This window comes from Pelobates fuscus, chromosome 6 (assembly GCF_036172605.1).
Source record: "Pelobates fuscus isolate aPelFus1 chromosome 6, aPelFus1.pri, whole genome shotgun sequence".
Lineage (NCBI taxonomy): Eukaryota > Metazoa > Chordata > Amphibia > Anura > Pelobatidae > Pelobates > Pelobates fuscus.
In genome coordinates, this window is record NC_086322.1 from 29,916,105 (window position 1) to 29,930,922 (window position 14,818).

A 14,818-nucleotide genomic window follows, 5' to 3' on the forward strand; every position below is an offset into this window, starting at 1 on the left:
ATTGGAGAAGATGGTGGAAGACATCAGCAGGCCTGCTGACGTTAACAATGGCGGAGCAGGTGGTTGCAGTGGAGACGTTTCAGCACTGCAAATGAGGCAAGTAATCATTATTGAATTTGAATTTCTGGCAGCGCAGAGGGATGGAGGGGCCAAAAAATAAAAACCCCTACAATTATTTTCGAGACTATGCCTTCATTTTAAACCTGAATCAGTGTTTTAATAAAAACACTGTTTTTAGATTTAAGTAACCCTTCTTGCGGTCACAGTCCCCTGCCCCAGAACTCTAGTTCTGGGCTGCTGGTGTTGAAATTACAACTCAAGCACAAAAATCTAATTTCTTACTGAAAAGCTACACATCCAGACTCCAAATACCACAACCACTTCCAATTATTAAAATGGTCAAGCTGCTACAAGGTTCCAGTTTGTTATGTTTAATTTTTAATATGGTATTCCACTTGGCGACCCATACGTTTGATGACCCCAAGGGTGAAACGCTGTTGGAATGTCAGACGAAGGCCTTGATGAGGAAAGCTACCTGCACTTTCCGGTTCTTACAATCCTTTCTGGTAATGCTTATCTGATACCAATATATGTATGGCTACAAGTAGTAACTAACATATTATTCCTTTCTGTACATCATAAGACATGTATTATGAAGGGGCGTTTGCAGAAGCCTATACTGTCGCACCCCTGCATTCCTAACAGTACAAAAATAAAGAATGTTTTTTTAAAAATGGTCAAGCTGCCTGGAGTAACCCTTTACCAATGGCTAGTAAATCTCACTATCCTTCTCCAAGACACAGTTTGGTTACGTCTCGATTAATACATTTTGCTGATCAGGTAAACATTGTGTCGTTTAAGGATTTCACACACCAGTTATATAAACATGGTTAATCTTCGTCATTCATCATGGTTACCAAACACAATGGTAAATTAATACAAATGTCATCACATGGTGTAATAGAACAGGTCTACAGATTGAAAGAGAAATACGGGAACTGTAGACTTTCATTAAAAGATACATTTTTTTAGTTTGTGTAATATTGTAAAGCATACATGAGTCAACACCTTGTATTCGGTGCATATCCTGGCTTGGCATTGTTCTCTATAGGCAGCCATCTTGTCATCCATTATGGAACTTTGCCTAAATCATACTTAAATACATCATGTATCTCTAGTATATACACAACGTACTCTATGTACAAATATTGCCATTTTCTGAGCTTTGCGAGTTGTACTCTTCTTGTAACATCCACCCTCCTCGTCTCTTCTACGTTCTGCTTGAGGACACTTGCCCAAACTGGATCTCCTGTGCTACATGGACATGCTGGCTAGGGAGTTATCATGGCAACCACTGCTTTTCCTTGTAAGTCGATTCTTTGGCAAATAATTCTTTGACAGGTGGGTGAAAGGCTTAATTTTTAGGTCCGATTTTTATTCCACGCTATACATTTACTTGCAAAACTGCTAGCAATTTAAACATAGTTTTGGAAGCTTTGAAAAGAGCATAAGTGCTAACTGGCATGAAGGGTTCCCTTTAAGTGGTCTTTGATCGAAAGTGCCTATCCACCGTAACCATGAGCGATTTGAAAAGACTTTTGAGAATGTGTGGTAAAAGGATTTGAAATTAGGCACCAACTTTTTATTAGATTTATGGATTATTTTGGATAATTAGTTATTCTGACCGAAAAGGCTACTATAGGCATCAAAACAACTTTAGCTTAATAAAGCAGTTTTGATATATATATATAGATCATGCGCCTGCAGTCTAACTGCTCAATTCTCTGCCATTTAGAAATTAAATTACTATGTTTATGCAGCCCTAGTCACACCTCCCCCTGACTGTGATTGACACAGCCTGCATGTAAAAAAGGATTTAATGCAATCAGACCTTACTTTAGAAGTCTTTATCGCAAGCTGTGTAAATTGAACTTTAATCACACACACAAGGATACTGTAGGATCTTGTAGGCTATTAATGGAGCAGGAGAAAAAATTCTAAATGTGTTAGACTGTACAATAAAGAAAGTTTGAACATAAGATCTCTCTTTACCGGAAGTGTTTATATGGGCTGTGCAAGTCACATGCAGGGAGGTGTGACTAGGGTGGCATACAAAGTAACTTAACGGACAGAGAATTAAGCAGAAAAACTGCAGGGGTATTACCTTAAAGGAGCACTGTAGGGTCAGTAATTTCTGAAACAAGAAGGCTAAGGTGGCTGTTTAGGTGACCGGGCCCCTCTCTCATCACACTGAAAAGGTGAATTTTCTCCTACGCCCCACCGGTGTCGCTGGGGCTGGCCTCCACGGCTGATATCAAACTTTATGATCTTGGCCAATCCAATGCATCCCCCTAGGAAAGCAGTTGTAGGCTACTGAGCATGCACAGCAAAGCTCAGCGACAATCAGCATCTCCTCAGAGATGCATTGAAACATGCAGACCGTGGTTCAGCATCTCCTTGAATCGATTCATCTCTATGAGGAGCGTTCAGAGTCTCCATGCATGACGCTGCAGCACTGACCCATGAAGCACCTCTAGTGACCATCTGAGCAACTGCCACTAGAGGTGTTACTAGGCATCAAGACAGAATTTACATTAAAAGGAACACTATAGGGCAGGGACATAAACAGGGACATAAACACGTATGCCTGACCATATATAGTGTTAAAACCACCATTTAGACCCCACCGTGCAACTCCCCTTTCCCCCCCTAAATATAGCAAAATCTTACCTTTACTGCAGACTGCTGCTGCTGGCTCTGCCCCTGATCTGCCTGCTTGGCTGACATCATAAAAAAAAAAAAGAAAAAAAAAAAAAAAAAGATTGTGTTCAGAGCCAATCACAATGCTTTCACATTGGATCTGCTGAGCATGACAAGAAGTCAGATCAGGGGCAAAGCCAGAACAAGCCAAAACACAGCCCTGGCCAATCAGCATCTTCTCGTATAAATACATTAAATCTGCATCTCTTTGAGGAAAATTCAGTGTCTCCATGCAGAAGGTGGAGACACTGAATGGCAGTACTGCCTCCAGGAAGCACCGCTAGTAGCCGTTTGAAGAGTGGCCAGTTGAGGTAACTCTAGGCTGTAATGTAAACACTGCATTTTCTCTGAAAAGACCGGGTTTACTGCAAAAAGCCTGAAGGGAATGATTCCATTTTCATGTTCTGGTGACTATAGTGTCCCTTTAAAAAGCTTGCAGGGACATGTTATAGATACCAGAACCACAACAGTAAGCTGTAGTTCTGGTGATTATGGTGTCCCTTTAAGCTAAAATAGTTTTGATGTCTACAGTATCCGTTTAAAGTGGCGGTGTCATATTTTTCTCTTCTCCTACACCACCTCTCATAATACAATGTGAGCAAGATATTACTTTGCTGCAGAAGGATTTAGATAGACTGGAGGACTGGGCACTCAAATGGCAGATGAAATTTAATGTTGAAAAATGCAAAGTTATGCACTTCGGCGTAAAGAATACACAAGCAACCTATACCCTTAATGGAAGTGAATTAGGGATAACAACACACGAAAAGGACTTGGGAATTGTTATAGACAACAAACTATGCAACAATGTGCAATGTCAATCAGCAGTGGCCAAGGCCAGTAAGGTATTGTCATGCATGAAAAAGGGCATTCATTCTCGGGACGAGAATATCATTTTGCCTCTCTATAAATCACTGGTAAGACCACATATTGAATATGCTGTGCAATTTTGGGCACCTGTTCTAAAGAAGGATATCATGGCACTAGAAAAAGTGCAGAGGCGGGCTACAAAATTAATAAAAGGAATGGAACATATCAGCTATGAAGAAAGGTTAACAAATTTAAACCTATTTAGTTTAGAAAAACGTCGCCTGAGAGGGGATATGATAACATTATACAAATATATCGGGGCCAATACAAACCATTGTGTGGAAATCTATTCACAAACCGGACTTTACATAGGACACGAGGCCGTGCGTTTAGACTGGAAGAAAGAAGATTTCGTCTAAGGCAAAGGAAAGGTTTTTTTACTGTAAGAACAATCAGGATGTGGAATTCTCTGCCTGAAGAAGTGGTTTTATCAGAGTCCATACAGATGTTCAAACAGCTACTAGATGCATACTTGCAAAGACAGAATATTCAAGGATATAATCTTTCAATGTAGGGTAATAACTGCTTGATTCAAGGATAAATCTGACTGCCATTCTGGGGTCAAGAAGGAATTTTTTTTCCTAGCTTGTTGCAAAATTGTGCTTCAAACTGGGTTTTTTTTTTTTTTTTGCCTTTTGGATCAACAGCAAAAAACAGGTGTGAGGAAGGCTGAACTTGATGGACGCAAGTCTCTTTTCAGCTAACTATGTAACCTGTATTTTAAAACCTTGACAATTTTCTTCCTTGTGCTGAATCTTAGTATCTGGGCCCAGACATTTTCTTCTCCTCTGCCAATAATGTCCATGGTTGGCCCTTTAGTCTGACAGATTTTACTTACGGTATATATTGTGGGTACACTAAAGAGACAACTTGCTTTAAGCTCTGCCTGTTGTCATTTTCTCAGCATACATATGGAAAAGAGGTTCCAATTTTTCCCTTATGGAATTTATGACACTTAGAGTGCTCAGGGAAAAAAATAAAATTAAAAAGAGAGCTAGATTTGGCAGTAGACTACATAAAAGTTCACTTTTGGTGACAGCGACTCTTCAAGATGGCTGCTCTCATGGGGCAAGGGTAAGCAACGAAACACACTACAATGCAGTATTTACTCATAGGTATGCCTTACTAAATAATACGCACACAGGGTTTTTCACTAGTGAGAATTGGCTGGAATTCAAAGTTAATTTCAAATGTTATTCAAAAACGTGTCTAAATGGAAACATAACGGACTTGGAGAATTTTGCCAGTTCTACTATATGGGCCTCAAATTTGAAATTCTCTTTTAGTTCATTCTAAAATACTGACCATTCTCACGTTAATAAATAACCGGCAGAGGCAATACTAGGTTTTCCTTTAAAAAAAAGTTACGTCTGACAGAAGACCTGGCCCAGTAACTCATGGCCGCAAGGTTGTCCCCCAAGGTAACATGGGTGCTGCGTACAGTAAAGACTTGTGCCCCTGCTAAGGAAAGGTTTCATTAGTTTACTTACTGGTTCCGCAGGGAGCGCCCCTGCTTGTAGACCTCCTGCAGGGGGATGCAGACTTGGCCCAGAAACTGGTCCATTCCAATGAGAGCACGGTGCATGACGGTCAACTGAAGCTCGCAGCTTTCCCCTCGTTCCAGGGCCCCAGGGGCCAATTCGAAAGTACATTCCTCTTTCCATTCTGGAGAGCCAGTGCTCTTCTCCACCACCGAGGTGCTATATTTTTCTTTGGTTATCTGTATCAGAGTGTAGGCATCGCTCGTACCATGCTTGCCCTTGGCCCTCAGACCCCTGGCCTGTAGTATGGTCACCTGGACATGGGTGGGAAGCCAGCCCAAATCAGGCTCCGGCCTTAAATACATCAGGATGTGGGTTCAGCACGTAAAGGACTAGAAGCAGAATTCACATCTAACTTGGCAGGGGCAGGTACAACGGGTAGGAGGAATAACCTTTGTAGGATGGGTAGGTAAAGCTGGATAACCTTTGCAGTAGAGGTAAGGATAGATGGGTAACCTTTTCTATACTTTTTAGCATCCAAACAAAACAAAAAACAGCAACACAGATTTTAAAACAATTTCTAAGAAGGCTGTATAGATCTACAGAAAGTCTCGACACTGTAACACAAAGCCACAGATAACTAGATGCATCTAACCTGTAATTACATGCACAGTGACTGCTGTCAGACTATACTAGCTAAGCCTAATGCAGACCTCCTAAGGAAACACAAGCTAATGCAGGTCCCTCTATATAAATCCACACCCACTACAAGCAGCAATGCAGACCTAACAGCAGCACCCCATACAGAACCATTCATCCCAACTTGCCTGCTGCAGGGAATAAACACAGCAAACTTCAAACACTGATCCACACCTAGGCACAAGGCATGCTGACCCTCAATGTGTGTGCAATTATCCTCATTAAGGCTCCCACACCTAATGATGCAGCACTAACAATCTGGGGGTGATCAATGTCAGCTGTATACAGAGGGGGTGCAGCTCGGTATATCCAAAGCACTGCTCATCAATTAACCCATGGAGAGCCGGCAGACACACACTCACAGCCAGCAGGGATGAAGTTTGTTGCAGCCAATCCTGGGGGTTCTGATAGAATGTTTCAAGGCCAGGACATGGCTGATCCAGCTGTGGCTGCATTCATGGGGTGACTATGGAGGCTGGCTGCAGCAGGAGGAGGAGGTGAGCTCAGGCGGGGTCCTGCAGCTGTAAAGTAACTTTGTTGTGTTGAGGAGGAGGGAGCTGGAGGAGGAGTCCTGCAGCACTGGCTCAGCCAGGCAAGGAGAGCTGCAGGGACGGGATCCTCCTCCTGCTCTCACTGCATCACTCACAGACCATGGGGGGGGTTGAAAGACCCCTGGGCATGCAGCGTTGTTTAGAAGAAATAGTTTTATTTCATGGAATCTGACCTGAAGAGCTTGCAATCAATTCAGAGTGGACAGGCCATTGTTATTCTACTAATCTTTGTTCCATTGTTGTAAAAGGGTCCCTGAGTGTTGGAGCTCTGTGCTGCTGTATAAACCCTCAGCTCACAATGTATAGGATTACTGCTACTGACCATCTCTGGACTCTGAGGTTTACACACTAAATGACATATTTTGCCAAAACAGCTGGGAAAGTGGATGGTTTTAAAATGTCCTTGTCAATTCTCAAGGTACACCAGCCTATGGCCTCAGACGCCTAGTGTAAACCATATTTCTAGCTCACACAGAATTCGTCCTCTAGCATCTCCCACATATTAAACCACCACAGATCTTAATAAAAAATACAGTTTTTACCTAGGATAATAAGGCTGTAAATACAACCGCAATAAACAAACTTAAATGCTTAAACAATTACTTTAAAACACAGTAAGTGCAAACAGATATGAAGTCCTTTAAAAATTGTCATAAGAAACCAGCATTTTAATATCTTCCGTCAAAGTGTAACCTTCTGTTTCGTTTACACTGACAGGCCTGTATAGATTCGCTAGGTTTTAAATGGGAAGGACATTCCATACTGCCATATTTATCTTTAGGGACTGAAGTCTGATTGCAGCTTTGAATATCATTGGACCTTAAAGGGACACTATAGTCACCAAAATAACTACAGCTTAATGTTGTTGTTCTGGTGTCTATAGTGCTCTAGACGGCGGTGTTTACATTGCTGGCTAGTAGCACCTCCGTGGCAGTCACTCAGATGGCCATTAGATGTGCTTCCTGGGTCAGTGCTGCACTGCCGTTCAGCATCTCCACGCTCTGCTTGGAGATGCTGAACGCTCCCCACAGAGATGCATTGATTGGTAAGGTGTTTTGCCGCACATGCGCAATAGCATCCCAATGCTTTCCTATGGGAAAGCATTGGCTTGGCTGAGATAATCAGATTTGGAGGTGGGGCGGGCCAGCCGCAAGGAGGCCCGTGTGGCACTAGAAAATAAGTTGAGTAGATCACCTTTTTATCATGGGTTAAGGGAAACCAAGGACCTAAACGGCGTTTTTAAACTATAGTGTCAGAAATACACGTTTGTATTCATGACACTATAAGGTGTCTAAGGTGTTCTTAGAAAAAAGAAAAAAAAAACACTTTAGACACAGGGTAATCCCTAAATCCTGGACTGGTACGGGGTACATGAGGACTGAGGTGGGAACCCCTGCTTTAAGGGGTATCAGAACTGACATTTTACTTTACATGTAATTCCAATATAAAAAATAAAATAAAACTAAAATTGCTCTCATATTTTCAACACCATGCATCAAATACCACATACCATTCCATGTCCACCATTTAATTTTTGTATTTGGAGGGCTAATTGGTTGATGCACTGTAATAAATATCACGGTGGGTGGAAGGTACTTTGTGGAACAGGATGAGGAGTGCAGGTAAGGGTTACTGTGGGGGGACACTATGATGAGGTTACTTTGCAGAGCAGACTTGGTTGGCATCACTTTGGGGAGCAGGGTGAGGGGGTCACAGTAGAAACTATGGTGGTTAGAGGTCAATGTGGGGAATTTGATGTGCTGTAGGGGGCAGGGAGTATAGGGGTAATATGGGAAGAAAGGTGGGTGTGGATAGAGATTGCTGTGGGGGGGCTGGATGGGGTCACTGTGGAGAATAAGATGAAGATAGGGAACAAGACAGAGGGATTGGGGAAGATTGTGTGGAGACTAAAATGGTGGTCGGGATGGATTAGTCCTGTATTGAATCAGACCGAGGGTTTTTGGAGGCACAAAGGGAACTACACAGGACCCCCGCCACCTTCCATCTCATTGAGAATAAGGGGAGTTGAAGTACAGGAGGGGCAAGCAACCTCTTTCCCTCAGTTTGAAGGGATAAAACTTCACAAGAGTCTGTCTGGTGTTTCGTTTTGTATTTTTCCTCTAAGCCCTACAGCTAAGATGATCAAAGGTCAAAAATCAGAACCTATTGAAGTTTTTTCTTGATCAAGGAATTAAATTGTCAGATCATGGGGTGGCAGGAGCTTTGACACTGTGTAAAACACACCCAGCCATAGGCGTCTCAGGTTAGAATGCGGTGTGTGCTGACACCATATGCAGAAGTTGCACACAACTGATATTGTCTGCCCAAAAAACATTTTCCCAGCTAGCTTATGGCGAGACATTTCCAATTTTAAGTTTCTGTCTCACGGTCGGTCCCTCTTTAGTTCCCTGGTGTCACGCATCTGGGGATACCAGAGAACTGTTTGGGGACACTTGCTTACACTGTGCAGCGGGCACTAGGACCATGCGGTAAGTGCTTCAGCTTTACTGATAGATGGGATCCGTTCAGACTAGCCCATCTCCTTTTCAGACAAGAGGGCCTCTTCTCCTGTATGGCCCCGCCAATTGTGGGTATTATTAGGACTCCGCCCTGGTGTCCCAACGTCCCGAGGGAAGAAGGAAAGTGTGCTATACACAGTAGCTCCCCCCCCCAAGTATGTACCTCCAGAATGAAACATTTAAAAAGAGAGGCTTTCAAGACATTCTTGTACTTTAACCAAAACAATACATTAACTTGGTCATAGTACTTAGAGTGACTCTCTAATCCATGATCTTATCCACTTTAGATCTTTAGAGGGAGCAACAATACTGAGAGAAACTTGGAACTCCAGTGACTTGTAAAATGTACAGGACAGCCCCCCTGCTGGGAGTTCTGGCTGCCTTAATCACAGCTTTGGGGGGGGGGGGGGTGGCGGGCTGGTTGTATTATTTATATCCCTGTTTCTCTTTCAGTCCAGGTTCCTGTAATTAGTCCTTTATGGTCCTCCATTGTGGTGACTAGAAGTTACGTTTATTAAAATAGTGTGTGAAGTGACCAGAAATAGCAATTTCAATGGCCTACACAAAGGGTAGACAACCTTTGGCACCCCAGATGTTGTGGACTGCATCTACTGTAATGCTCTTGCAACCATAATGCTGGTGAAGCAGGAGAGAGATAGTTCACAACATCTGGAATGCTAAAAATTGCCTACCCCTAGCCTACACACTTCTGTATTTCCACACATCTACCAGCTAACTAATATTCGTATGCCTCATTCATGTAAACACGTACAAATACACCATATCAATAAACGTGGTGTCGACCATAACAAACCCCCACTAAATACAAATCAGCGCAAAACCTAAACACATGCATTTCTATTTCATGTTTTATTTACCTCCTTCCAACAGCTTGATTTTCTGCCCCAAACAAATCTGTCTATTCAGGGAAAGGTAACTTAAGGTGAATGAGACAGAAGTTCCTGATAAAGTCGTCTGGAAACCATCTTCTCGCCCCCCTCCTGTTTTACTTCTTATTTGTGTTGCATTCCGGAAATAAAAAAACATTCCATGTGTATTTAGCCAATAATCTACTTTAATTAAGTAAAAGTTATTTCATTAATATATCTGTGTACGCCAAGCAGATGGCTCCAAATACCCGGCACACTCGTTCAGTTTAGAAAGATTATCGAGAAAACTGCTAAATTATGATTAATACTTTGTAACCAGTTTGCTGCCAGAAGACGACTAATGAGATTTTTGCAATGAGTGGTGTGGCATGATTATTGACTTGTGATCAACAGACTATATTTACAAAGCCAAGGTCAGGACAACTACAGGGCAATGGTAAGGTGTATGATCCTCCATGTTCATCTGGGCACATATAATGTTTATGTGACAGACCACCCGGTCACTCAAAGATTGTGCTTGGCTCTTAGCCCTCCACCTCATCCTAAAAGAGCTGTAGTCACCGTCTTTTCCCCTCCCAGCCGTGCCACCACTCCAGCGCCCTCCCTAGCGCCCTTTGGGAGCCTTGTTAACCCGCAGGGAGGCTCCAGAGGCACAGAGTGCCTGACTGGGCGTAACCTCCAAATGCTCTGGAACTCTGTTTCGGATGGCGGATCACCCGATGTCCACTAACACTTTATCTAGAGCGCTCTCGGTCCCAAGAACACTTTGCAAGGCGCTTTTTGAAGGGAAGAAAGAGGAGGTGGTGAGGCATCCAGTGATACCCAGGAATTGGGAAAAATGCAAGTATTCATGAAAAGCACCTTTGTTTTGGGTGACCGGGACTTTCCACCCAGTGTCATGGAACTCTGCGCCAAATCGGAGGATAGCCACAGCCCACTGAAACTTTGACTTTCATCAAAATTGGGCTTGCAACCTCCGATCCGAGCACCTTTTTAACAGAGTGAGAGCTCTGAAACAAGATTCCTAGGGACACCAGGTGTTTGGGTATGTGGGCACGGGAACCATAGTTATTGTCTGTTTTGATTCCCAGATACCAAGGTGTCTGGCTGCGAATTAAATTACCTGCCCAGGTACAGACACTAAGGCACCGGGGATGTAGCAATTCCTTGGTTCTCCCTGGGGATCTCCTGTTTATACCAAAGGTATAAAAGCGTGACCTGTGTGACAATAAACCAGTTCTATTTCACCCTACACTAAGTCTCGAATAGTAATTGGGGTTAATCTGCTACACAGCTATAAACACTGAAGATACTCTGGGAGCTATAATCATTAAGGGAAAAGGAATCTTTGGCGGAGATATTCAAGTGGACCGCCACAGTTTAAATGTTGTCAAGGATACAGGTAAATGATAAACTTTAGAGGGTAAGGAAACCGCACACACACTACATTAGCAGGGGAGAGCATCCGTAACAGCGCACCGGACATGGAGGAGCAACCCAGCAGTGGCCAAAGATCTATATGTGCGAGATAAGAATAAATGGGGGAGAGGCAGGAATGGAGGGGGGGAGAGACATGAAAGTAGAGGAGTGCGCTAGCCTGTGGGATTGACCGGTAGCCTGGAGTGCATTCACTGATGAACCTTTTAACACCCGTTTGGCTGTAAATCAGACAACTAGTCCTGTTACAAATTTTAGTGGTGTGAGGGTGTATTTGGCCTTGGACAGGGCTGGTCTGAGAAAGTTTAGGTGACTAACTAAACAAAATGTAATTTAGAAAAAGAACTGTGTGTCTAATTTACACAAACTGATTACTAGCACATTTATTGTAGTTTATAGAGACATTGCAGTGAGTATTACTGCTGTGTCACTCAGGTATAAATTCAGACACACCAACATATATGGAGCTACAAGGAAATTGGAACTTTAGTATGGAAAAGAGGAACAGGGGGATATGGGACCAAATAAATAGGGACACTTGAGAGGTATGAATGCTGATTGACATATGATGCCATGTGGATAAGACACTTAGCCTGAGTACTAATTAAGAAGGTTCAATGCTTGAAGTGGAACCACTGGTGAAAAAAAATAATCTGTCGATAATTCCTATACTTTGTGATGGGAAACAGCTATTTATAAACCTGACCTTATATATTTCCTGGAACTACTCTGTCGATTTCATAACAGGCTTTTTACACAGAGATCTCATGACCTAAATTTCTCATCTCTAGACTCTTTGTGCCTTGACTCCATGTGTGTAGTCATTGTTTTCCAGTGATAGATTAATTCATCCAGAGTCTGCGATCTTAAAGGACACTATAGTCACCCGAACAACTACAGTTCCTGCATGCTTTTTGCTGTAAACACCGCCTTTTATATTGCTCCATAGGGACACCTCCAGTGGCAGTAACTCAGACGGTGTGTCAGTGCTGTAAAATGTGCAGCACTGAAGTTCAGCGTCTCCACACTCTGCATGGAGACGCTGACCCGATAGAGTTGCATTGATTCAAAATAATTTCTACTGTTGTAATCAAAATTATTCAACCCCCATTGAATATCAGGTTTATTGTCAAAATGTACAGATGTTTGCAATGAACAAATCAAACAAAAGCAATTGAAATAGCACAACATAGGCTTCAATTGGTTTCCCCAAATTCAGCTGAAAATGCAACTTATAATTACTTCCCCATTCAAAATTATTAAACCCCCTGAATAGAATCCCTCGCAACAGCACAAATATGCAAAACAGCAGTTGTCTGAAGTACACCTAATGACACTAATCATGGGCTGCATTAGCTGCACCAGGTGTGCCTGAGCTGGAACACTTGAAATATCTGAACTGGCTAGGGGTTCGTTGAGTGTCATGTTTGACTGCATTTTAGAAATATTGCTAAGTCAAAAGAATGGTCCATAAAGTTAAGAGAAGAGATAATCACCCTTCACAAACAAGGAACAGGATACAAAAAGATGGTGAAGGCACTGAATGTTCCTAGAGACACCGTTGGAAGCATAGTCTGCAAATTCAAAGTTGAAGGAAGAGTGGTTACACTGCCTGGACAGGGCAGAAAAAGGAAGCTATCAATAGCTGCAACCAGATTTCTGAGAAGGCAGGTTGTGAAAACCACAGTCAGGTCCCGCACACCCAAATAAGATTTTTTTGAATGGACTTTGCAAGTCCATCTGCAGTAAAGTACTTTATGTTTATACTGCTATATAGTACCTATCTGTAAGCAATAAAAGGGAAATTTTGCATGTTCCAGAAAGGTGACATGCATATTTAAATTGACTACATTGGGCTTCTTTGTCTCCAGTGAATGGAACTAGAATGAGTACTGTCTCTTTATATTCCTCTTATTTCATATGGGAGGATTAATCACTCTCCAACAGCATCACTTTATACTGCATACCTCAACTATCTGGAGTACTGCAGGACGGTCCCAAATTTGAGTTTCTGCCGCACTATCCCATGTTTGGTCTCAGACTAGTAACATACCTCCCAACAAAGGGAGGTATGGCATTGGGACTGTGTGTGCAGTCCTGGGAGGCATTACCAGTGGCATGACCGTCACTGCCCAGACAACCCACCCACTGCCATTACAGGCTGTCTGGCCGGTCCCAGTCTTCAGGACCATGCAGGGAGTGACCCTGTACAGCACAAGTAAGACATCAGGGAGCTACAGTGGGACAGGATCCTGAAGTCGGGACTGTCCTGACAAAATCAGGACTGTTGGTATGGCTGTAATAACAATAGTCGGTAGCATGTATGGTTTACTAATTAACAACTGGTTTCCAGTCGCTATTTTTTTACAGATGGGCCTTCAATAACATCTGCTCGCTAAGATACCAACCAGTTTCAGATTCGACACTTGCTGGTAAAGCAGAAAAACACATGCTGCATAACCATAACAACTACACCTTGCTGGTGAAAAGACTCACTCTGAACATGCATATGTCACCCTGTGATTGACCTCAGCAGCAGCGGTGTGCACACAGTGTCAGAAGTGGAGGGTGTCTTGTTATGTCTATATCTATGTTGTATTAATTAAAATATGAACGTTCAGATGACTGACCAAACTCCAGTTTTCCACCGTCCCTGTTCCAGGTGCCCAATTCTTGGGCGCTATTTAAATCTAGCACTTCATATAGACCCTGGTTAATGGATATTCTATGCAAGTGGGTTAATGTAATAAGAGCAGGCAGTAGGTTAATAGAATAATACCAAAAAGGGGCTAGCAACATGGGCATTGTGGCAAGCTGACACAATGTGTGGTCAATGTGTGGCCCGTAACTGAATCCCCATTGCTTTCTTGCCTTAGTCGGGTGTTTTTAACTCATTTTTGTGATGCTTAAAATCAGTCAGAAGGTGCGTGTGCTGCCCGTTATAAAATGTGCGCGTTCACTGCAACCATTTTCTCCCTGTATTTAAATTATACCGTGTATTAAACTGTGATTTTGTGCTAGGCCAGAAATATATTTATGAATATCATAAAAGGTGGGTGTACGTGCAAAGGGCGCTTATCTTTTTTTTTTTTTTTATCTTATTTAATTCTATATTTCTAAAATAAATGGATTAGCAGCCCAAACACTAAAGATATAGCCTTCAATATCTAAACAATGGTTAAGCATGTCTTAAATTAATTTTTTTTTATAAAAAAACACAAATATAAGGGCCCCACATATTATTTAATATTTGTTTGATATTTGTGAGAATATTGATCAGATAACCTTAGTAACTCAATGTAACAGGTTTTTTTTATACATACTTGCCAACCGTCCTAATTTTGCTGCACAAGTCCTTTGTTGGGGAGTCATGTCCCGCGGCACTGTCCTGCGTTATGAGATCTGGGGTCCCCTGTTCTGTTGTCATGGTGTATAATGTCTGATGTCTGGCTCCCAGATATTGCACTCAGGAAGCTAGAGCTAAGAGGAAGGCACTCATAGGCCACACTGCTGCCATGGCAACTGACAGGGCAGCTCATGGCAACTCACATGGCAACTCACATGGCAAGCCACATGGCAAGCCACATGGCAAGCCATAGCACAGGCCTTTA

At 42.5% G+C, this 14,818-nt stretch overlaps 1 protein-coding gene across 3 annotated transcripts in view; it reads right to left on the minus strand.

The window, feature by feature from the left end:
* The window catches only part of RAB11FIP5 (RAB11 family interacting protein 5), a 75,726-nt gene extending 69,395 nt beyond the window's left edge, over positions 1-6,331 (minus strand). Inside the window, exon 1 of one of the 3 annotated variants that reach the window (XM_063457584.1) lies at positions 6,173-6,331. Coding sequence is in view for 1 of the 3 variants with exons in the window: in XM_063457582.1 (XP_063313652.1) it covers positions 5,121-5,476 (356 nt within the window). In the remaining 2 variants the exon portion in view is untranslated. Of the gene's footprint in view, positions 1-5,120; positions 5,804-6,005 lie in introns of those variants that run through there. The other 2 variants (XM_063457583.1, XM_063457582.1) reach the window with 2 other exon arrangements.
* Between the last annotated feature and the right edge of the window lie 8,487 nt (positions 6,332-14,818).